Source organism: Anabas testudineus, chromosome 1, assembly GCF_900324465.2.
Source record: "Anabas testudineus chromosome 1, fAnaTes1.2, whole genome shotgun sequence".
NCBI classification, from domain to species: Eukaryota; Metazoa; Chordata; class Actinopteri; order Anabantiformes; family Anabantidae; genus Anabas; species Anabas testudineus.
This window is the reverse complement of record NC_046610.1, coordinates 4,699,688-4,724,516: the sequence shown is the minus strand read 5'-3', so window position 1 is coordinate 4,724,516 and position 24,829 is coordinate 4,699,688. Positions and strand designations below refer to the sequence as shown.

The 24,829-nt window shown below is 39.8% G+C and overlaps 2 protein-coding genes across 2 annotated transcripts in view; one reads left to right on the top strand and one right to left on the bottom strand.

Annotated features, from left to right (window-relative positions):
• The window catches only part of pvalb7 (parvalbumin 7), a 27,065-nt gene extending 8,617 nt beyond the window's left edge, over positions 1 to 18,448 (bottom strand). The window contains exon 1 of the mRNA XM_026360845.1: positions 18,316 to 18,448. Coding sequence (XP_026216630.1) covers positions 18,316 to 18,319 — 4 coding nt within the window. The 5' untranslated portion in view covers positions 18,320 to 18,448. The remainder of the gene's footprint in view (positions 1 to 18,315) is intronic.
• ncf4 (neutrophil cytosolic factor 4) lies at positions 1,398 to 24,829 on the top strand. The gene is made up of 10 exons (XM_026360844.1): positions 1,398 to 1,614; positions 2,122 to 2,206; positions 2,302 to 2,461; positions 8,102 to 8,172; positions 8,905 to 9,032; positions 11,647 to 11,695; positions 18,438 to 18,536; positions 21,330 to 21,481; positions 21,736 to 21,801; positions 24,002 to 24,829. Exons 1-10 carry the CDS (start codon positions 1,583 to 1,585, stop codon positions 24,207 to 24,209), a joined length of 1,050 nt encoding a protein of 349 aa, XP_026216629.1. The 5' UTR covers positions 1,398 to 1,582; the 3' UTR covers positions 24,210 to 24,829.

Genomic DNA, 24,829 nt, shown 5'->3' with positions numbered 1-24,829 from the left:
GTCAACATTGAGTCTTGACTGTTTTGTGGTAGGGTTCGTGTGTGTGTCAGTGTTGTGCTAACAATTTGGAGAATGTGTACTTTCTGCATTAATGAGATAAGAAGTGAGAGACAAAAGAAAGAATGTCAACAGTGCTGCAAGAAAAGAGTTCATGCTGACTAAATAGGAGGAGGAGACAGATTATCTCTTTAAAGAATGATAAAATAAAACAGTAAAACGATTAAACACCTGCTCTCAGGAAGTGATTTTTAACTCTGTGCTGTTACAAACTCTTTCATTAAATATTTATTAATGTGATGTTGCAACGTAAACAAACTTGTGACTGATTCTGACTGAGGGTCAAATGATATGTTTCCATTCATATACTGTAATACTCTGGAAGACTTCTTCTGGTTCTGTCTGTCAAATCAATTGAAACGTGTTATAATAGGGCAGATTGAACTTTTTTGAACTGAGATGCCTTTTTACTTGAGTGATGTTCAAATGAACAATTCTTTAACACATGGTGGGAGTCTGGAAGAGGCTGTGACTCGTCAACAACCACCTTGCTTGGTTGCAGTATTTACATTAATGAGTCAATGAATGTGGGAGTGACCTATTGATGTTTAAGATGGTGTGCAGTCAGACTCAGAGTGAACAGATGCTTTGAAAGAATTATTAGAGAAAAGCCTGGGGAGTCCCCGGGATGCAAAATGTTCCTATATTTACTGTAAATCTGCTTGGAAAAACTAATTTGCAAAAAGTGATGCTGGTACAGTGACCTCCACATGAAAGACGGAGAAAATGCAACAAACTTGTACAAATTGACATGAGATAGGAAACTTTAATATATTATTATATATTATATTATTAGAATATGTTTACTAAGCTTTCATTTCTTATTTCCACCTTCAGAGCAGCCACCAGTGTTTTGTTTGTTGCATATTGCTTAAACATTTAATGACTTCATACATGTGCATGATTTTGTCTGTATAAATCATAAAGCTGCACCACATTTTAAAGTGGATGTGATATGTAGTAATAAAACACACACAGCACCATAAACATGGAGATGTGACCCTCTGTACAACATGAACTCCTACATGCACCAACACACAGACACATCATTAGAGGACGAGCAGTTGGAGCATCTTTTTCCTGAATACCTCTGTGGACACACCTGTGGCCAATCCCAGTGAAAACTGGTGTTTTCCATGTCAGGCACTTTACCAAAGTAAACTGGGTGGTTTCCACTTGCTTTCATTTTGGCCCACACTGAAGCACAAGTTGCTTCTGCCAGATGATGCGTGTAGGTGAGGAAAGAAAACACGTGTCGCAACACTAGCAGCACATTTTAAAGGCTGAAGCCAAATTTTATTGCATTTTCTGGCCCTTACAGAGAAACAACTCCACCATTGTGCTAATGTAAAGACAGACTACACTCGCTTCCTGCTGCCTGTTTCCGCACTGTTGCGCACTGCGCGCTGTTCCAGGCGCAGTCAGTCGCTGCACTTCGCTCCGTGCGCCTCTTGTCTCTGAGCCCCTCTCACCTCAGAGACTCAACTTTCTCCGTTTGTCTGCACTCAGCTCTGTGCACCACATCATGGCTCTGCCGCAGCAGCTACGAGATGAAAGGTGAGTGTGTTTGTCGGACTTTACAGCTGTTAATTCTCCTTTAAACACCACGGGGAGCTGTAATGAACGGCAGCGCTGCTTTACCGCACTTACAGCCGCCAATGAAACGGGTAATAAAACATGAGTGACCCAGAAATGTCGTAAATGTCAGTAATGTTATAGCATTTGATTAGGTCACAGTTGAGTTCACCTTGTCTCTGCCTGAAATACTGTATTAGGGGGAAATGAAACCAGAGGCGTCCTGTTCTGCAGATGCGCTTTGTGTGCAGCTGTTTTGTGGCTGTGCAGTTTCAAGAAATATGAAATGTGCTGTTTATAAATCAGGATGTTTTATGGTTGGTTTTCAATGCAACACAGCTTAAATTTGAGATTTAACATCAAACAGACATGATGTCATGTTTAGAAATACTAATTATGAACCGGTGGAGATATGTACAATGAAAACATTTTATTTGTAGAACTACAGAAATCTGTGTTCAGAATGTAATTATAATCTGTTTGTGTTAGTGACTTTGATCAGCTGCCTCATAACATCCCAGTCAGTGCCACCATCGCTGATATTGAGGAGAAGAAAGGCTTCATCGACTACTTTGTAAGTTGATGACAATAAAACTTGAACTGAGACCAGACATTTGTTTAAAAACCATCATTTTCTTTGCTTCATTCGTGCCTCTGTTCCTCTCCCAGATGTTTGTGATTGAGGTGAGGACTAAAGGAGGGAGTAAGTATCTGATCTACAGAAGGTACAGAGAATTCTTTAACCTACATCAGATCTTTGAGTCCAAATACTCCCCTGAAGACCCACAGAGACCTGGGCCCAACACCTGCATCCTGCCGAATCTTCCAGGTTAGTGTGTGTGTGTGTGTGTGTGTGTGTGTGTGTGTGTGTGTGGTGTGTTCGCGGCGCTGATACCATCAGTGGCATGTAGACACATCAGGTCACAGCTGGGTGTCAGATTTCCTATTGTTGAAAACATGTCTGCATCGGTCCCACAGCTCACCAGAGACCTCTTTACCCGGTTTAATAGTCATTTTAATCTAAGGCTGAGACGTACGAGGGTTTTTATCTCAATACACAACACAGCGTTTCAACAAACTGAATTGGCCAATGAGTTGCAGTGTGTGCAGCTTCCTGCTAGATCGCAATGTGAATGGTGTAATTTTCAACTGCTGTGGTGTTTTAGTGCGTGAGGAGCCTTCAGACTCATGGGTGTATTTATCCAACAGAGCTTCTTTTTCCTATTTTATTCTTCTTTTGTTTATGAAGCAACGTCGATATAATTGAATTCCAACAAAGCTGTTGTCAATTGTTGTATTTAATTCTAGTCACTATTATTTAGGTAGTGCCAAATTGCATCAAAAGTCATCTCAAGGCAGTTTACAGTGTAAGATTTAAGACCTTACAGAACATAACAGTATAACTGTATAGAGAATTACTGTATGTAAAAAAACCAACAGATCCCACGACACCTCAGCATATCTATGTTGCATGATTCATAAAAACACACTGGAAATACTGGATATTGTTATTCACCCTACTGAGATAACTGTGGTGTCAATCACGTTTCAGTTTCTCCTAAACCATGTAACAGAATTGAAGCTTTTGCTTCAGTAGAGGATTTACACACACTTATTGACCCCTGCCTGATGTTGGTCATCTGTCATTTGAGGGCCACAGGTCAATGAATAGATGGTAAGTGAATAGTTCAGGTTCCATTGTTAAACAATGTTTAATTCCTCCCTAAAAGCAAAAGTGAAATTAAATATTCAGAGTAATGGTTGTATTTCTCGTTTGTTTAGTGAGAGTAGTGCAGAGTCATCAGGGCTAGTGTAGTTTTCAGTTTCACCGTGATGACAGTGATCTCGCTCTCGCTCTGCTGCTAACTGAATACAGAGGGAGCGCTGTACTTTACTGCGTCAGCTCGGCGTTATGACTCTGCAACCTTCACCTTCAAATGCACACTCATTCTCCGCTGCTTCATGCATATGGAGAGGGACTTACTGGGTTTGTGGTGACAGCTGGCTGAATTTCCTCCCTGCGGCAGAACTGAAAGCCATCTGAACACTGATCTGCTAAAAGGCTGGATTCCACATGTCAGACATGGATAGTTTAATTCCAACTGTTGTTCCTGTTTTATTATGTGATATTCAGTTTATTGAAGTATAATCAGGTGAAATCAAGTAGAATAGGACTCTAATCCTTATACCTGGATCCTAAATCCTCTAATCTTATTGCAACAGTAACCTTACATTTTCATCTCTATGTACCCAAACTGCAAACTGAATTAAAGTTTGATGTGATGTGTGAACAGGATGAAGGTGTCAGCAGATTTAATTTATACAGAAGTACGTTTTTTTAGGAGAAAGGTAAAAAACTCTGCTGTGTAATCTTTCACTAAGCACCGTGGTGCCTCTGACGAGTGTTTCCTACAGGGTCCATGTCAAACTTTAATTGAGAGTAAGTGACATTCAGAGTAGTCAAGGACGAGCAGATGGAGAGAAGGACACATGAATGCTACAGGGAAAATATCGAAGTGTAAGAAAAACAGTTTTAAGGTAGAAATGTAAGCGGGAGCTTCATCTACAGTATCAGTCTGTAGATGATCTTATCGTGTAGTTTCAGTGTGTGATGAAAACAGAAAGAACAGAAAACCCAAAAGTCATTTTCATCATTAACAACTGACTTAATCGAGTTCACTGACATGATCCCAGGCCAATACGGATATAAATTCCCAGTCATATGTGTGGCAGTACTGTATTTCCTATTAACAGTTTGTAAATATATGTTTTTAAGTAGGTTTTATACTCCCTCACAGTGAAACTATGGCAACTATCTTACAGACCAAATGCTGAGCAGCTGTCCAACATACTGCAGAGCAGCATGGGTCTAACTCTGGTGTGACTGTTTTGTTACACATCCTATACATGGTCATAACTTTTAATGCAGTTTGTTTTCAGCTGCATGATTTGCAGAAAGGGCCAGACAGTATTTCAAACATTGACACACACACACACACACACACACACACGTTTCACACGTTTCTCACTTGTTGCTGACTGTAGAAGGCACTGGGAATAGATGTGTAGCTTAGTTTTAGGAAGACAATTAGACGGGTTGCATAAGGAGAAATAAGACTAAAAAAAAGGAACGAATGAAGAAATCCAACCAACAGAGCATTTCTGGATGTTTAATCATCTCAAGCCCAGGGAGGAAAGGTCACCAGCCCATGCAAGTGAGCTGTTACAAAAGGCTAAACGCACGGAGAGAGAGTTCAGACTGGCAACAATTAGGCAGAAACTTTAAATGAGAAAAAGTCACTGAGTACAAGAACCGGTGAGAGACTGAAAAGAGTTTTTAAAGCTCAAAATCAAGCTGAGGAGATGGATTCTGAGACCAGGATCTAGTTTCAAACTCACGTAATGTGCCACAGTAAAATCAGTAATGATACAGCAGTTTGTCTGTGGGGCAGTAATGCATACAGACACTCTTATGATTTACTTCTCAGTCCAGTGTAATCTCTAATACAGGATTTTCACATGGCAACATAGATTGAGGCCTCTGTGTTTCTCCTCTTGTCCTCATGTCCTCACCTCAGTTTTATTCTGCAGCGGATTGTTTTCCCATAAGTCTGTCTGTCTGGGAGCCGCCATCAATGTCTCTATTGATTATCAGGGGCTGGAAACCAACATCTGCACCAATAAAAGCCTGAAGGACTTTGAATGAATGGCTCAGACCATTGATTTGTGAGAGATGAGGACAAAGTGAGGTGTGTGTGTGTGTGTGTGTGAAGAGAGAGGGAGAGCTATGGAGAATGAAGCTGAACTTTAATCACTACAGATTTATTTCTGTTTTGTTTCAAATTATCATGGTCAAGCTGTCAGTTAAAAAACTGAAATATAATATTTGGTGCATTGCTCAATGTCACATTTACATACAGCTTTGCTTTTATTGAGCCTAGATTCCAAACTTTATTGGTGAAAATCACCTGTTTGATAGTTGGATTTTTTATATTTTGGAACGTAAAGAGCCTGAAAGTTAAACTCAACTTTCTTCATGAATCCTTTTATTTGACTTCATTCACAAACAAACCAATGGAATTTATTACTGATGTAACACTCCTGTTGCATTTTCAAAGTAGCCTCATCTGTGTCATCTTCGTGCTGCACCTGTGCTGTTGTCTTGTGCCTGGAGCTCAGCCAGAGCTGAATCTGATCCAGTCCATAAAACAAGGCTTGTGCTGTTCTCTGCTCTCCTTACTGTCTTCTCTGCTCCCGTGTCCTGCCTGAAGTGTCCCTTCCCTCCTTCAATGTTTATTTTATGTGCTGTGTGCCAGACAGGGGTAAAAGTACAAATTATTTTTATTCTTGGCATTTGATTTAACTCTCTTAGAGTTGGGTTTTTACATCACAGTGTTTGGGTCAGAAGCCTTTTTAACACATGGGAAATGCAACGTTCTCGACTTCATCGGTTCAGACATGGGTTCCTTTAAAGTTAATGCTCCACATGGTTTTAATTAAACATACATTTCTACAACTGTGATGGAAAGAAGCAGAATGTGCAACAATATTAGCCAGTACAATTGGCCATAAAGTGCCTCTGCAGTATCTCAACAAAAAACAGTGTAAAGAAAAGAAACATATGGACAACTTAATAATACTGACTCTATTTCCAGGGTCGGTGTTAAAACTAAATAGGTCAGCCTGGCAAACAATGAGAAGATAAAGAAATTCTAAAATCTTTTCCATGTGATGACAAATTAATTATTATCTTAGACGCTGCCACCTGCCAAAACAACCTCAGGCCAACACCTGCTCTGACTGTTTTTGTTGTTTTAGATTTAGCTTTAATTTTTTTAATGATGTCAAATATTCCAATGGATCCATCTCTAATGCCACGGTTTTTTCTCTTCTTCCTGTTTTTAAGAACCTCGGATACATGTGGACTGTTTTATATTGTGCCATTTTTCATAGTTCATTCAAATCAAACCACTTTAGAGCTTGATATTAAATCCAGTCACGTTTTTTATTTTTTCTGTGACAGCAATAATATATTAGACACACGGCAAAGCACCCAAAATTTTATTATGGACGTTAAACATAAATTCTTTATACACTTTAAGGCTGTATCTCTCATTGTCACATGCTATATTGGGAAAGTTCTACTTTTCTACAAACTCTGATTTAGCATCTGCCACTGAGGAGTCTGCTGGGTAATATTAGATCTGATGGGTTTAATTGCAGTGCCAGATCTCATCAGGATGGAAAGGGAATAAGAAAGACAAGGGGCGAGAGGAGGGAGACAGAGGGGGAGGATGGGTGATGGGTATAGGAATAGAAGAAATAATGATATAGGTCTGTCTGGTTTTTATTTAGGAGAATTACATTTAAAAAAATGCAAGAATTTTATGTTTATTTCTTACATTTTAGCTTTAATTCTCAATCTCCTCCTATTTTGCTTTTTTATTTTATATTTTTTTGTCTGATTTTCTCTCATATGATCATTTTTGAGTCACATGAATATTGTTTGGGCTACAAAATGTGCATCCTATTATTATAAACCATATTACAACAGAAAACAGAAAAAGAAACCAGTAGATGAAAGAGTCAAGGTCAAAAGAGCATTTGTTCAGTGGGAGATGGAGAGAGGTGAGCGAATGATTCATCAGTAAGTGAGTAAATGAGTGAATTTATGTCTGTGAGTGGTTGAGTGAGTTATTGGGCTCAAGAGTGAATGAGATGAGAGAAATTGAGAGAAGCGAGAGGGCTGGATATTGTGGCCGAGGGTCATTAAGACTGTGCTAAATTTGATTTAACAGCAGTGTTAGATGGCCTTGGATGAATTGTTGAGGGACCTGATTTAGAGCATTAGGACTCTGTGCTGTGCCTCATAATTTTTTGACTGGACTTGGCGTGGTGTAAAGGATGAAGGGTGAAATATGTAATAAATGACGTGTTTTCTAAAGGAATGTTTGGAAAAAAATTGGATTTCAATTTAAAATATGCCTGTAACTACACATAAAGCATTTCTTCTTCTTGTGGAAATAAAACGCCAAGTTAACAAACACCATGTCCACATGCATACATCTTCTTCTTCTGCAGATCCAAGACTAAAGCAATATGCGTGGACAAATTTACATACAGGCTCTTTTCATTAGATTCATAATGGAGCAAATACGCAAAATATGCACGGTTCTGCTTTATAAATGTCACTCAAAATGTCAGCTGTACACCTAGACCCATCATAATCAACTGCTTGCGTTTCTCTGTGTGTCAATAAATGAAACATTATTACAAGCTAATTAAAAGTTAAAGGTGAACTCACCTGGTCTAAAGATCAGTATGTGTAAGGTGTTCACAGACATGATGTGGGAAATGATGTAGGCTTTGTTATACACCTGACCCCAGGTCTAAACTCATGCTTGACTCAGTGATTTTATTCCTACACTTTTTGTTTTATATGTATAAATGTGAACTTTTTTCTCTTTAGGAAAAGTGTTTGTTGGGAACAAAAGAGAGATTGCAGAGAGCAGAATCCCTGAGCTCAACACATACATGAAGGTAATCACATTTAATGTGATGCACACTGCAGTCTTTTGTGCTGTACAAAAAGCTGTTGGCATGCTCGGTATCTTGCTACTGCAGCGTTGCAGTGCAGTAGCCTACAACTTGGTGGGCTGAGCGATGCTGTAGGTGGATAAGCACTGACTCTGATATTTCAGCAGTAGTTTGCAGATCGAGCTCAACATGTAGGCGTTGCTGCTCTCTTCTCTTTGCTCTGCCCTGTGCCCACATCACGTCTGACTGACTGTAGTTGTGGGACTTTTGACATGTTTCAGTGTTGCTCCATCGCTAAAAACACGATCAGGTTCTCTTTCTCCCACTCACTCACTTCTGTTTTTTGCTTTACTCTTTTTTTTCTGCAACCTACGTGGTTCTCCTACTTTGCCACACTCTCTCGCCTTCGCTTGCCTTGCACTTGTAATCTTTCTCGCTTCATCTCTTCTTTTTTCATCCACTCCTTCCACCCTTCTCGCTTGAATCTCCCACCACCCTACTTCGGCTTCTCCTCTTCCATCAAACTCCCACTCTCCTTCCACCCCTCTTGTCTTGAGTGACCTCTCTAACCATCCACCCTGATTTCCCCATCTCTCCATCTCTGTCTTTCTTCCCCATTTTCCACTTCAAACTCTGCTTCTGTATCTTCCATCTTATTCTTTTTACTCTAGCTTCTGTTTCCTTTCTTGGTATTAAACCCATTCTCACCTCTCTTGCCTCTCCTTTCTCTTCCAGAAGTTGCTGGGGCTGCCAACATGGTTTCTGCTTGATGAGGCTCTCAGGATGTTTTTCTACCAGACGGACCAGGACAGCCAGCACCAGCCACGAGCCCTTAGGCGTCTTCGCCCACCAACTCGCAAAGTGTAAGCCCCTGAATCACCCAGACTGACCAGTAGTAATGCAACAGTTAGCTGAACTCCTTTAGCTGCAGGCCCTGTGTGACTAAGTATAAAGAAGTCATCTCCACATGACATGGAAATATATGGATTTCATCATTGTTTCTTTACTTTTTTTAGTTCATTCATTCAAACTGTGCACATTGACAACAGGATGCCACCGAGATTACAATTCTCACATACATACAAAACTGCCCAACTCCCTGTGAGCCATTTTTAAACAATCAAAGCTTCAGATCTGAAAACATAATGCTTCAATTATACAAAGTGTGTGAGGGGGCAAAGGTGACAGCCTCTGTGAATCCGGTTTAAAGCTGAAGTACCTGCAATTACAGATGAAGGGTGTTATTTATTCATGTTCGAGGGCTTGTTTGTGCCCTAAACTGATTTGCATAGAATTTCTTTGTAACTAAGAAATCTTGCAAAGTCTTTCTAAAAGCAGTCGAAGCCCTCAAAATGTAAACGTAGTCAGTGAAATATCAGATGCAATTTGATCAACAAGCATAGGAAATCGCCACCTTTGTATTTTCTGAAATCAGTATCAATCTAGTGCCATAGAGGACGGAGGGCGAGTGGGATGAACAACATGGAAAATAAACCCTACCATAAATATGTTGACTTAAAGGAATTAGCATTTCCTTGTCATGTTCACGTCAAGTTTTTATAGCACTTTTCATAATGGCAGGTGTTTCACATCAGCATTAAAAGAAATTGGTCAATGAAACTGAACTAAAAATTTTTATCTATCTATATGGAATAAAGCAGATCATTTATACTAATAAGTCAATTATGCAGAAGAAATTTGACAGAAGCAAGTTTGCAAAATTATCAGTATCACAATTGATGGTGTAATTTTGGTAGTTAAGTCTACACTCAACATAATGTTTAAGTATCAAATACTTGACATAAGCGAGGAATAATGCTGTCTTAGGATTCATCTAGTGCTAAAGAAGAAGTTTGTTTTGTTGTTACTAATAATATACTGCAGCAGAAAACATTTTGTGATTCAGATCTAATAAGTCCTTGAGGTTGCACTGAGACAGGAAACAAGTGTGGTCAGTAATCATGATGAAACACATCATGTCCTCTGCATCCTCTTCTCTTATACCAACTAACTTCATATCTTCTCTCACTACATCCATAAATCTCATCTGTGGTCTCCTCTACACCTCCTGCCTGGCAGCTCCAACCTCAGCATCCATTTATCGATTTGTTCACAATCTCTCCTCTGATCAAGTCCAAACCACCTCAATGTGGCCTCTGACTTTATCTCCAAAACCTGATCCTATCAATCCACACATGCATGAATATTACATTTTAATAAAGTACCAAATATTGAAGCATGCAAGGTGGAGGGAGCTGCAGCAGCAAACAGCTTTGGCATGAGAGAGTATATAAAAAACATCAGGTTATGATGGCCGCCATGTAAATCTCTATAAATAACTGGACATGACTAGTTAGTTTGTGTCCAAACAGCTGATAGATGAGCCTCTACTAAACAGCACTGTGTCTGAACTAAGACTATGCTCCATCAGTGACCTGGAAATTTAATTGGATGCTGCAGCTGATGTAGTGGGATTGGTAAAATACAATGAGTCAATGAAAGTTAGAGATATTTCAATAATTCAGCATTAATTAGTTGATATTTTAAGGATATTAATTTCTGAAATAATAAAATAATTCTATTAATTAATAAAACCACCCCAGTGGTGTGTTAAATTCAGGATTACTATTTCAAATTCTTTAAACTGTAGTTTTGTATAAGTGGGTTCTTGAAGGAGAGTATCTGAAAATGCAGCTTCCATTTCAACAAAACTGAATCTAAAACATAGAACAATCACCCGGTGACAGGTGATACAGTTATATTTTATGTACAGTATTTTGAGATGAGATGCTTAGATTTTTTCTATCTTATGCTTTTATCTCCACTTCACTTCATAAATGTATGTAGCTGAGTAAAGAGGAAGCCATGGCATAGAAAAAAATCCATGGAGACTTATTACCCTTTTTAAGGGTTTACTTCCTCATATAAAACGGCCAATCAGGCCTCTGGTTGGCCCATTTCTCTGTGGTCGGGTTACACCAGTAGGAGATGTGGTAAAAGGGGACTCTCACAATAGGAAATGATGCAAAGGTAGACTGTCATTACTTCCTTTGCTTTTCCATCTGACCTGTCTTTTTTTATAGACATACAGTCTGTTGGACCTTTACAACGAACTCTGACATTTCCTCTTTCACATGTTGCCACATTGATCCTAATGATTGTCCTATAACCAGTTGCATTTAGTCACACATTTTACAGTGAGTTGTGTCAGGGGTTTACCAAAGTCAACTTCATGACCTGTGAACAATGAACGTCTGCACAAAAGAGTTTATCCTGTAGCTATTATATTTCAGGTCTGGACCAAGGTGGTGCCATCTCTAGAGCTCTGCTCCTAACACAGCCTAAAAATACACAGACTAGTCCTGACAGCAGCTGCAATTAGAGGTCAACGTTTCACACTTTAATTTTTGTCGCTTTAGATGAAAATGCTTCATGCAGATTCTTTCTTATACCTTCTCATCTCTCTTTGACTTTTAGGAAGACAGTGAAACCAAATATGGACCTCTTCTCCTCCCCCAGGGCAGAGGTATGTGTAGCTGCATTATTTTTTTTGTTGTTGTTGCCTTGGTTACAATCTCCGTGGCCACCCACGGAGCAACAACTTTTAAGTGCAACACCTACACAGAATGCACTACATCACCCCGAAGTATACGGTACGAACCTGACAGCACCCTCAGCGTGACCGCATCTCATGACAGACACAACTTTACGGAGTCACTTTGAGAGACTCACAGACAAGTCACGTAAAACCGCACGCTGAGAAGGAACAACGTACACAAACATATCGACTGATGTGACAGATCAATAAGGATGGTTTCATTTGCCAAGTGCTGGGTAACACTTTTTCTCCTCCCTCTTGTCTACGACTCCGTTGACCTCATCAATAGCTCCTTTCGTGCTTCACTTCCTTTTTAAATTTCTGTATCCATCTCTCCTATCGTGTTATTACCCCTCCTCCTCTATACTTTCCCTCCTCCCCGAGCGTCTCCACCACTCCCCCCAAACAACTCTTAAGTTTGTCCTCGTTTCTTTTTCCTTTCTCTTCACTTGTCTGCTTTCCAAGGTTGAGACCATCTCTCATCTCTCTGCCCCCCCACCTCCTCGTCTCCTTCACATCCTCGTATTTTTATTCTGTTCACACCCTACGCTTCAGCGCCGTAAAAAGAGAAAAAGAAACAGTTTATATTCTGCAGTTGTGTCACTTAGACCGGTGTGAAGCAGGGTGATACAGTAAGGTGACGAGGGTGGGGGGGTTAAAGTGGTAATAACCTGCCAATTAAAGTCTCCAAGGAAGGGGAAAATTGGCTTTTATTCTTTGAGCTATCAGCACAATCCTGGACTGACCTTCAAACACACACACACACGTAAAGTACTCACACACTTTTATATTTGTTCTTTGGCTCTGTGGGGACCCCTATGTTTACTCATATTGCTTTTCCCATCACAGATAAATCTCTGACCCCAACCATTCACCTTGTCCCTGAAATCTAACCTGTATCTCAAATAAAGTCTAAACTGTCAAACAGGCCTTTAAAGGAGGAATGAGGTCCTCAGCTCTTAAGGAAACAAAGATATAAAATAGTTCTCACAAAGACAGAAGAACAAGCCCACACTCTTGCACATGCTCAGTCATGACCATCGTGCGTGTCTATTTTTAAAATAAATCAATACTGTCTTGTAGTAACTGTGTGTAATGATGTGTAGGAGTAATGATGTTGATAGTGCAGACTGATGGATGACAATCATCAGACTGCTGCATTTTTATTTCTGTGCATCGCCATGTGTACAAACTATATTTAGTCTGTACTGCATAATTATCCTTATGTAGTATGTTTTGTCTGTTTTTCATCAAGTTTATTACAATAATACACTTATTTACTTTATAAAAGATGCTGCAATGATTCATTATTTAGTTGACTGACAGAAAATCAATTGGAAACTATTTTTATAATACATTAATTGTTCCAAATTGTCATTTTACAATCAAACTTTGCTTTTTTATATATTAAACTGAATTCCTGTGGCTTTTGTTTTGTTGTTTGGACAAAACATTTGACAGAATGATTCATCTCAAATGCTATTTCAACATAAAGTTTTTATAGATTTTTTTGCAGTGTGAGTGTTGGTGTGTGTGTGTGTGTGTGTGATGCACCGTGGTTCAGTTGTGCAAGTGGATAATGCTGCACTGCATATAGGCCTTAATTTGAGTGCATGTCTGCAGGTGAAGTGTGTCTTTCTGCAGCTCTCGAACCTGTGCGCGTTATCCCCTTGTGAATGTGCTTAACGTTTTCTAACCTTTCACTACACAGAGAAATGCACACTAAGCCTTACACAAACATACTGTATCTTTCACTGCACACTCCAGTGGTCTTTTATTGCCAAACTAAGAGCAACAACTCTCTCTCTCTCTCTCTGCCTGCCTCCCCTCTCTCCTACGCAGAAGTAAAACATTGGTGTACTCTACTCACGAAGCTGCCAACCTACTCAACATTTATTTTAGCCCTCTCTCTCTTTCTCTCTGGGAAAAATTAGTGCTCCTCTGTGTGTTTGTGTGTGTCTGTGCATGTCCTGCTGTCTGTTTTTTCAGCACGGGGAAGTGGCTGTTAAACTCCGTCCAAACAATGATTAGTGGCTGGTCTGAGCCTGATGGATAAGAGCAGAGAGCAGGCATTTGTCACAGTGGAGCTGTTGCAAGCGTTAACGTTTACGCTACAACACTTCATTCCACTCCACTTAGTATTAGCTCAAGCTTAGCCCCCAACCACGTTTTGAGTAATTGTTATTGGCTGTGACAAAACAAGCTTCAAACAAGGTCAATGGCACAGGCTGCTCGTGGTTAGCATGAGCTTTTAAAGATACACAAGCCGGAGGATTGGTTTGTCCGATGTGAAAAATCGGAGAGAGACAAAGAAAGAGGCAATTAAGTGTAGATCAGGGATAGAAAGGAGACAGTGTGCTAGAGAGGCAAAAAGAGGACGAAAATGCAAGAAAAAACCCTAAAAATTGAAAACCAAGCAGCTCCTAATCGACTGAGGCTCAGCCCTCGTCTTGCAGCAAGAGCCATTAAAGCTGAAATTAGATCCTATTTTAGATGAAGACCTACAGAGGAAAAAAAGTGGATATGCAGGTACGCTTAGTACTTTTTTCTCACCAGGAAGAAATATGACCAATCACAAGCTCAGTGCTACCTGTATTAGTAGCTGCAGTTTCATCCGTGCATGTGGATATGAGCTGTTGTTACGACTTAACTGTAGCTTTAGTAGATTTGATACTGGAGTTTATATTTACACATATAAGTTTGAGCAATAAATATAAATGTTAAATTGATTGTCAGATATATCAGCGAGTTTAACGAGTCTTTATGTGCCTCTTTCTTTCATCATGCAGGTTTAACACTTTACTAATACACTTTTCTGTATGTTCTATTGAAATACTGTATATACCTGTATGCACCTTTACATAGCTTTTTAGCCTTGTTTAGCTCACTGTTTTGGTCTCACAGTGTTACAGTAAATGGTTCGGTCTCACCACTAGCATCAACTCTGTTTCTAGCAGCCACCAGACAATTGTTTCTCAAAAAAAAAAAAGGCTATGAACCCATTAAACTCACTCTACTCCACCTGCCAAGCACCAAATGGAAGACAGACACATTTAGCAGGTGGTTGGCAAAAACAGAGAAGCATCTAACAACTAAAGAGCCATCTATTGTCGACCAGAGATAATGGGGAGCAAAATAAAATATACTGGACATGCAATCTGTCATAGTCAGAAACATGATTCCAAATAAATGCTGATGGTGCTGCATGCCATTAACAGAACCTAAACTAAATGTCGATAATGTTTTAAGAGTGGTGCAGCTCAGATTGTGTAAGTAAGAAGTGTTATAACTGCATCCAATGCATTAATCAGGTCTAGCTTACGCAGTAGGTGTTTTCATCTGACATGCAAACAATATATCCATGATTTGAAGGCTTTAATTTCAAAGCATGCCTTCATATATATTATTTTGTCAGCTGAGAAGCAGGCATGATCTGCTCAGACACACACAACCTCAGCAACCAATTCCTCATTCTTACAGCCATATACATGCATAGCCTAATATTATCATTTACTCCAGGCCTTCTAGGAAGTGGGCCATCTACTTAAAAAACTTTCATTAAACGTCAGGAGAGGAAAAAAAACTCAATTCTCATCTCCACCTCCCTATTGCCAGACTAACGAGCTGAGGGTTTAACAAGCTCATTAAAGCAGGGTCGGCGCGAGTCTAATTGTACCGGATGATTGCTCCCGTGGCTGGCTGAACCCAAGGGCTGTGTGGCCACATTTAGAGAACAGCTTTTTTTCTGGGTATCCAAAGTACACCAACACCAAATATAACACAAACGCCTTCCCTGGTTGGGCTGTACTGTACTGTATGTGGTGAGAGGAGACATAATGATCTTATCATTTACTTTTCTCTATCCTATCTATATCTTTAAAGATACAGAAGCAGTAGCTGCGTTGCACTCTGATCTATTGATACTGGTGTGGACAGAAAATTGTAGTTCTGCTTCTTTTGCAGTAGATTTCTAAGATTGTTAAGTACTGATGCAAAACCTTAAATTGCAGAATCAGCCTTTTTCTCTAGCGCTGTTAGTATGTCAAAAACCTTCACACATCTGGCAACTTTCTTTGCCAGACTCAAGTCTCATGCTTTGAACTGAATTAAAGGCTCTGGCCACCACTGGTACAAAGGTTTTTCCACATGATGACCTCTTTTCACGTCTATATGAGCGTGAATTGACTGGTTACCAATCCTTGATTTTCCAGTTAGTTGTGTTGTACCTATTAGAGACCAAAATACAGTGACTGAAAGCCCATAGCGGGGAGTTTTGCGTGGTTGTGGTCATTAACAGCTGTTTCTCTCACTACTACCACAGTGTCCTTGTCAGCTAGACCCACAAACCTACAGATTTTGTTCAGATGGCCCAAATGTACACTACAACTCTATAGGTCAGAGAAGTGTCCGAGCTGGACAACATCTAGTGGTTTTAGTAAATAGTAGTAGGTGACAGTTTCATGGGGAGGGGGGTCGAGTCAACAAAGCACAGGACTTTCACACCGGAGACTGAGTTTGAGTACAATGTGAAATGTTTTCTGAAGTGTTTGTCTCCATGAGGACATTAGGGGCATGACACTGTGTACATCACATCACAAATAACTGTCATTACATTATTTATTTCCTTTACACTCGTCTTGAAGGTAACGTACTGTTAGCGGAACACAAAAAGTATTGAAGTACTGAATCCCTTTTTATGAGACTCAGTCAGCTACTGTAGCACTGAGTGGTTGATTAGTTAGATTAGTTAGTCTTGATTAGTTTACCAAACAAACCAATCACAAAGGAAGAAAAAGGAGCAAATTGGATTAAAGAAACAAACTGAAATGGACAAAAGGAGAAAGACAAGTTAGAGTGAAGGCTAAGAAAGAGAGGTGGAACTATGGCAGCGAGGAGACTGGGAGAGAAAGAGGGAAAACACGAGGTATAGAGGGAGGTGGAATTGTCACATCTTATTGGTGTTTGTGTTGGAGATAGTGACTTGTCACCTCCAACACTTTTTATACCATATATCAATTACAGGCAGTCAGAGGTCAAAGCTATAGGATAACACCGTCTGGAATGATGGATTAAAAATGTCAGCTTTGGATTCAAAGTGTGAGTGTTTGTCCTCAGGGTAAAGGTAATCTCAGTGGATTGGTAATCCAACATGCTCCCTCTCTCCCCAGATTCATTAATCTGTCACCAGCCTCAAGCTCATTTTCTGTGGACACACACACACACACACACACACACACAAGCTTTGTTTTAAATTCCCTCGCATTTCCTGACACATTCCAAGAACTGGATGCAGGTGAGATCGCTATGACCTTGACCTTTGACCTTTTATTGCAGTTTAGGAGACTCTGTTGCAAACCAAGCCTCTGAATTTATGTCATCCTGTCAATTTTAATTCAGTAACAGTCTCTTTAAATTAATTCAGTATTAATGGCTGAGTCTGCATTTACACAATGGAAAGAATTCATGCATGTACTACAGGTGACATTAAAAACAGAAGACTCTTGCCTCTTAATATCCTCCTCCTAAAATGTACGTAGTTGCCTTCTGTTGCATTTAGTCAGAAAACAGAAATGTTGGATGATGTGTGATATGTTCAAGTGTTTTTCACTCTCATACACTCACTGCCCTCTGATGATGATCACTTACAAAACAACCACCTTAAATATGGCAGTAATCTGCAGCCCTACACCTCTGTTTAACTTTCACTTTTCTTATTTCCTCCTCCTCCTCCTCTTCCTCCCCCTCTTCTTCACCTCCCTCCCACTGCTTTAACCGCGCTGCGTTCTTTTTTTGGTCTCGCTGTACCTCTCTGATTCTCCAACTCTCTTTTGGTTTCACCGTCTCTTGTTATTGCCCACTGTTGTTGCAATTCTCTCTCAGATTCCCTCTCTCTCTCTTCTGTCTTTTTTTTTCTTGCCTGCCGATTTTAGATCTACATGTGCACGTCAGATTCAGTTTGTCTTAAGTATTAGTGTGTGTGTGTATGTGCATTTGCCAGTACCTGTTTGTGCGATTGTGTGTGTGTGTGTGTATTTGTAATGGTCTACTTTATCAACTGTCTGTTCAAAGAGTCTCTTTACAAAGGGACAATGATAGGTTTAAAGCATCTCTAATGACTCTATAGACTTCTACTTTAAATGCAAATTCTACTCTGGCAGGCTTTTAATCCAGATGCACTGATGCTAACCAGGACAGTCAAGCATCCAACACCCCCAATCTCACACACACACACACACACTAGGGCATCTCTTCAGGCTGTATTACTTTTGCGAACTCTTCGTACATGCTTTGTATACGCCATGCCTAACACATATACTCTATCTCACACACCTCACATCATATAAGTAATTTATTAATAAATATTAATAACTCTTAGTGTCTCCATTTTCACCCATGTTCGAGTTTGTATCTTATTTCCATGATTGTAAATCAAATATCTTCAAGCTTCACTCATTTAAGCTGAAAAATATGATTTTTTAGCATTGCTCCTTTCTCTTTTCTCTCTCTCATACACACTCATACGTGTTATTCTTAAAAAAAAGTCTTACCCATCTGCTCTCACCGTCCCTTCTCTCTTTGAGTTGACTGTGTCCGTCTCTCTCCTCTCTCTTTCCTCTCTCCTCTCACTGACTCGTGTGTGCGTGGTTTCTTCTTTCTATGTGTGTCCCAGGCAATGTTTGACTTTCGCGGCAACAGCAAGGCGGAGCTGAACTTGAAGAGGGGAGAGGTGATCTTCCTGCTGCGACGAGTCAACGCCGACTGGCTGGAGGTAAGAACGGAGATAAAGAGCGAGAGTGGAGGAGGGAGGAGGGGGGAGAAAGAGCGTGAGTTAGGTAGAAAAGAGAGAGAGAAATAGAGGAGGAACAGAAAAAGGAGAAGAGTGGAGGGGAGGGAATGAAAGATGGAGAGTGAGAGGGAGGGATGGGAAAGATATAGAAGAGGTTGAGTGGGAGATGAGACAAAAAAGACCAAAAAGAAAAATGCAAAGACAAAGAGAGAAGGAGGCATCTTGATCAGGACAGTGGATGGAAAGAATGAGGAGAAGTGAAAGAGTGAGAATTATCGTATAACTGAATATGGAGAAAATGAAATGGAATAGAGGGAGTTCTTCTTTTAACATTTTAATGAGTAAAAGCATGAACGTCTTCTGTCCATATGCTCCAAAGGTCTGCTCTATCTGAAGGGGCTGAAGGCAAAGTGTCTGACAAATACTGTATGTAAACACACCTTCCTTACTGTTGTACAAACACTATCGCGTGATGGTCGGGGTCATGCTTTGGGGTTAAAAGGAAATGAGAGACCTTGACTGGTCTGCACAGAGCCCTGACCTCAACCCAGTCCGACACCGTTGGGATGAACTGGAAAGCTAACTGCGTGTCCTGATTGTTCTACATCAGTGCCCGACCTCGCTGATGTTCTTACGGTTCGGACAGAGCCTTCACAGAAGAGTGGAGGATATAGTGTCCATATACTTTTTATTATTAAGTATGTATTTCAATTTTGCTTTATTTAATAATTAATTTTCATCTGGTTATTTTTATCTTGCCAAATTGGCAAAGGAAATGAACAAAACTGTTGTAGCAGTCAGCAATTAATTGCCGAATATAATAAAACTTAAAAAGACACACAGCATCCCCACATGGCAGCAGCTCAGTACAGTGGCCACAGTGTACCTTCACTATTGTGATTCGAGGTGCCCTGCTCCACTTTCCTTTAGAGGAACAGTTACTTAATGAACAAAATGTCCTTATTACACCCTGCATGTGTTACGTGTAAGTCGCCATCCAAAAAGGGGATTTGGGACATTTTAATTAGCTGCTTACCATAAAAACAACAGTGTAACGTTGGCGCCAGTAAACAGTTGTCATAGAAATTCTGCTTTGTCACAGAGTACTTAAAGAAAGGTCAGGAAACGTGTTTAATAAAAATGTGTGAGGTGTTGAGATAGAGTGTGAGAGAGAAGCCGGGAGTGGGTGAGTGGGAGAGAGAGAAAAGAGGTGGAAGCTGACATGATAGGAGAGAGAGAGAGAATCAACATAGATGGAGGAGGATGCACTTATCCTGCCCCTGGCTTTCTATAGAGATCCAAAAATCGTAATGGAAAAGACTGATATTCATCCTTATGCAACACTGCAAAGCACGCTCTTGTTCTTTTTTGGCATCTTTTGCATCGATGCGAGTAGCAACTGTTTAGTGTGTTTTGTTTTTTGGGGGGGGTTAATGCAACACTTAAAACTTGTTAAAAGTTGACTGAATGCCTTTGATTTAGTCAGTGGACAGAGCGGCTGTGGGTGGAAAACGTGACAAACCCAACTGGCAAACTGGTGCATCAAGGTAAACGTTTCAAACACAACAAGGTGGAGAGAAACTGCAACAGCTTCAGGTTTCGCAGAGAATTCGAGAAACACTTGATTCTGCAAAGCTGCCAGCGAGAAACAGACTTGACGTCCAGTTGCTGCAGTGATGCTGCTCTGTGGCCAAGCAGTGAAATGAGGTGGAAATGAGCAGGTTTCAGGTGTTAATGCAGATACAGTAAAGGTTTTACTTGTGTTTAACACTAAAGTCCATTCGTTTTACACATTAAAGTAGGTTTAATGTAAATGTCACGGCGTCTTGGCCTGGGTTGCATGACTTTCGACCATTAATCTGTGTTTTGCAGGTGTCCACACTTTTAGGGCAGTACTACATTGATGTGTTTGTATAATCTTAGTACTGCTGTACTTCAAACCACCTTCCCAACGCATCTATCTGAGCACAAATCCAGAAAAGATTTCCCTATACCAGTGGTTTGTCTGATTGACTGGCCAGTGGACAACGGCAAAGAAATTGTTTTTTACATTTGTAAACTAAAAGTTTACAACAGGTACAATAAAAATAATATTAATCAATACTTATCGATAATGACCATGACAATGTACAATGTAGTTCCAATAGTATTCTGCAAAAATTTGTAAGAATATTATTTGTAAGAGCTCATTTACCTTTTGTTTTAGTTCGAGTACAGATTTTATGAAACAAAAGTGCTGTCTCTCATCAATTTAATGACTAGTTGGATTCGTGCTTCCACTTACAGAAATATTTTTATTCCCATACTTTATTAGAAGCATTATGTATTAATCTTTTTAAATAAACGTTTCTACAATTATTTACAAGTGATGCCTCACAATTTATGTAAATTCACATATAACTAATAACAAAGACAGTCTTCAGTTGGCTAAAATGGATTCCTTTTCACATAACCTGCAAAATGTGATTTTCTTGCTTCATTAAATGCTCAGTGTGAGTTTATGCAGACCAACACGCTCACACCTGGGGTGTAATAGAAAGGGTGTATGGTTGTGTTGAGTGCTTGTAACATCAGTAGCATATTATGAACAGACTAATTACTCTGGAAAATCTGTCTCTAGATGCACCTTCATCCTGTTTTCTTGTTGTTCTCTCCTTTAAATCATCAACTCATCTCATCGTCGGTGCCTTATCATGCCCCCGTCTGGGACAGTAAACAGTCATCTGTTCTCTCATCAATTTCTTAGTCAAATCTTTCTCTTCTCGTGTTTCTTAGGGCACAGTAAACAACCAGACAGGTATTTTCCCTGAATCATTTGTGAAGATCATAAAGCCCCTCCCTGACAGCGACTCAGAAGGTGAAGGTGGAGGTCACACCTACAGCTGTCTGCGCTGCTTATTGCTCACCCCCTCCGGAGTCGACACCAGGTCTGTTTAGGACTGTGACGGTGTGTCTGTGTACATTTATTAGTGTGTGTGTGTTCATGCAGTAAAAGAGTAATTACTTATTTAAGGTTTTACTTGCAACTTGCTTTCTGTTTAAAAAAATATGTTGCACGATAACATTTTTATCATTTTATGATGACGTCCTCTGCAAAAATTGAATCATGTTTGCAGTTTATTTGTTCAAATAGCAGCACTGTTTCATTTTCACAGAGATGATTTTGTGTTCCTTTTTACAGAGATGTGTGTGTGCAGGAGGACCTCACCATCCAGCCAACATACAAGGACCTAGTGTCTCGCATGAGGTAGGTCTGTGAAGTGGACGTTACCTCGGAGTAGACAGGCGGCTCTTTCACATCTCACGTGTTTTGCGCTGGTCAACCAGAGATTTTAAGGACATTTGCAGTAGAAGTTTATGTTTTATGTCCTGTTTTTATTGCATTTACACCATTGTGGGGGAAACAACGTTGGAGAATTATGTGAGGATCAAATTTTGGGGCTGTTAAGAGCAGACTGTTTTTTAGCTCTGGAGAGGAAATGAGTGTATGCAACCTCACACCTGTGAGTGAATTACAACACTTTCCATAAAATGTGATAATGGAATACAAAAGTGACAAATCGGATGAAAGGTTGGAGTGAAGCCAGTGGAGCATGTGACAGTTGCACTATTTTTGCATGTCAGCCTTCACATTTTCACATCACATTAACAATGTTATATAAGCACTAAATAAGCTTTAGTTTCGTTCATGTTGTTCTTTGAGTGAGTTACATTAATAAAAAACTACAAATAGTTTGCAGGTAATCTTTGACCTCAGCTTTGTAAAGCATTTGTGAAGTGTTTGACCTGTTTTGTTGAGCCCACTTTAATAAATTTGACTTTAAAATATTCTGTTTTAAATCACAAATGAAAGCTTTTTGCTCGAGTCCATTCACAGTAAAAACGATTTCCATGTCTTGCTGAGGTGTCCTCGTGAACTAAGGTGATTGCTGACCTTTGTGACCGCTCTTTCAGCATTTCACTGCAGTGGTATTCCTGCACAAACAAGGAACAGTGGAAGCCCATTAATTCACCTCCCTGTCCTGAGGGGCAACATATTTAACCATTTTGCACAACAAACCTGCAAATTGCCAGTTGCCAGTCATCACAGCTTGTCAAATTGGTTCCTGTGGGACCTCCGACTTACCCCTCCCACAGCTCCACCATGCTTATGCTCATTACACTATCATATCTGCTCTTCTCCGTCTTTTTTCTCTTTCATTCTCCTTCTCCCTCGATCTCTCATTATCTGGTAATTTAGATAGGTGAGCACTATGATGATTACCCCACCCCATTCATAATCAGTTCATTTCCGCCGCTTATCTGCTCATTATTGTTTTTCTGTGTTCAGGCCTATTGTGCCCTGGAGTAGGATGGATGAGACCCTGGTCCTGAGTTTTAATATGGTTCAGCACTGATAAAGGGGTGGGGGTGGGGGGGTTGTGAAGAGAACGGTGAAGGATAGGGTGGTGGTGGGGGTATGAGGAGATAGTAAGTAGGAAAAGAGAAGAGGGAATATTGCAATGCATCAAGCAAGAAAGAGAAGGAAGCAAAGAAACAGCGAGAAAAGTGCATGTGGAAAGTGCAAATGTTGCTAAATAACCTGAACTAGTCAACGGAAATCTAATGAGCTGCCTGTAAATGAGTCTGTGAGGGAATAAAACAAGTGAATTCATTCATTCTTGCATGTTTTTAAGATTATCATTAACTCTTTTAAACCACGGTATTTCATTTTTACACTTCTATATTGTCTGTCTGTGTTGTCGCAGTTGATTCAGGAGAAAAGCAGCTCTGACAATGCTGCGGGTGCTTATTATGTCATCAGCGAGAGAGATTTCTATGCTTGTCCTTCATCAGATGTACTTCATTATGCTGTTGCCTCCAGGAATCCAGTAGAGAACATCATAAAGTGTAGCTGCGTCTTCAGTTTTGCTTTTTTCTCGCTCTCTTTTATTGTCCGTTTGTGCAAAGCATATGAATACAGAGAAGAAGATGAATTGTGTACTTAGAACCCATTTTCTTTTGTGCAGCACATGTTTTCTCGGTGATAATTCTCACAGCAAATTTTTAATTAAACTATAATGTATCAACAAAAGCCATGTGGGGGCAGCTATTAGCTTGACTCGAAACACGGTGCACGACTTTCCTCTAGTATCTTTTTTGGGTTTAACATTAAAGTAAACCACTTAATAAAAAAGAAACACATAAAAGCAAGTTTATTCTCAAATCCTTGTTTTTTTAAGTGAAAGAACTAAAGTAGGAATAGAAAAGAAAACACGGCGGCAGCTGCTTTTGGGAATATTTCCTGCCCCCGGTTTTGTATTTTTATTGCCCACAGAGAATTAAATAAGGAACTATAAGATCATTTTATGTCGGTTTTAGCTGTTTGACATTTATTTACATGAATAAAATAAGAAGAGAAGCTTGTTTGGGTATAAAGTACATAAAAAAATCTGTGTGTTTTTCAGGAATGTCTTCCAAAAAGACGACATCGCCCTGAACTACCGCGACCACGAGGGCGACCTCATCCGTATCCTGGATGACGATGACGTCCTACTGATGATCAAAGAGAGCAGAGGACAGCAGGGCAAGGTCAAGAGACCTGTCAATCAGTTCCCGTGGGAAATTCACGTGACCTTGGCCTCTGACCTTTCTGTTTACAACACTGAGCCCTGAGATTTGAATTATTATATTACTGATAATACTGTTGAGTGTTTATTTTCCATTTATTCACAGCATCATTCATGTTGATATGTTCACTGCTGTTTCAATTCATGGTCAATGCATTTCACTTATTAATAAACAAATGTAATAAATGTTTACACTTTCCCGAAAAAGGTCAAGACTTTATTACTATTATAGAAAATAAACAACCCCCCCGATTCATCAGTTCTTTCAATTTTCTATTTTCCATCAAATTAAATCGTAAAAGTGTGTTAAAGTTTCGTGTTTGTTTATGTCTGAGTGTGTTAAAAAGAACACGTCTGTTTCCTCAGGTTCTCGTATCGCTCAGACTGTGCATTCATATTTTGTCCACATGTCTGCGCTTAATTTACACTCGCCTCAGGAAATCCAGATAGCGCCCTGTGCTGGACGTTTTTCCTCATTTTTTATGCAAAGTTATTCTCCTCCATATTCCTTTTTAACAGCCTCTCCCAGGCTCTGTGGAAGTTATGCATCTTTAAAACATGCTTAATGTAGCAGAGTTGACTGATACTCGCCCAGTAGTCAAACACTACTGAGTTCAGGTGTGTATTTTGTTCTTTTCCTAGATGTAAACAGCACTTAAAATATCG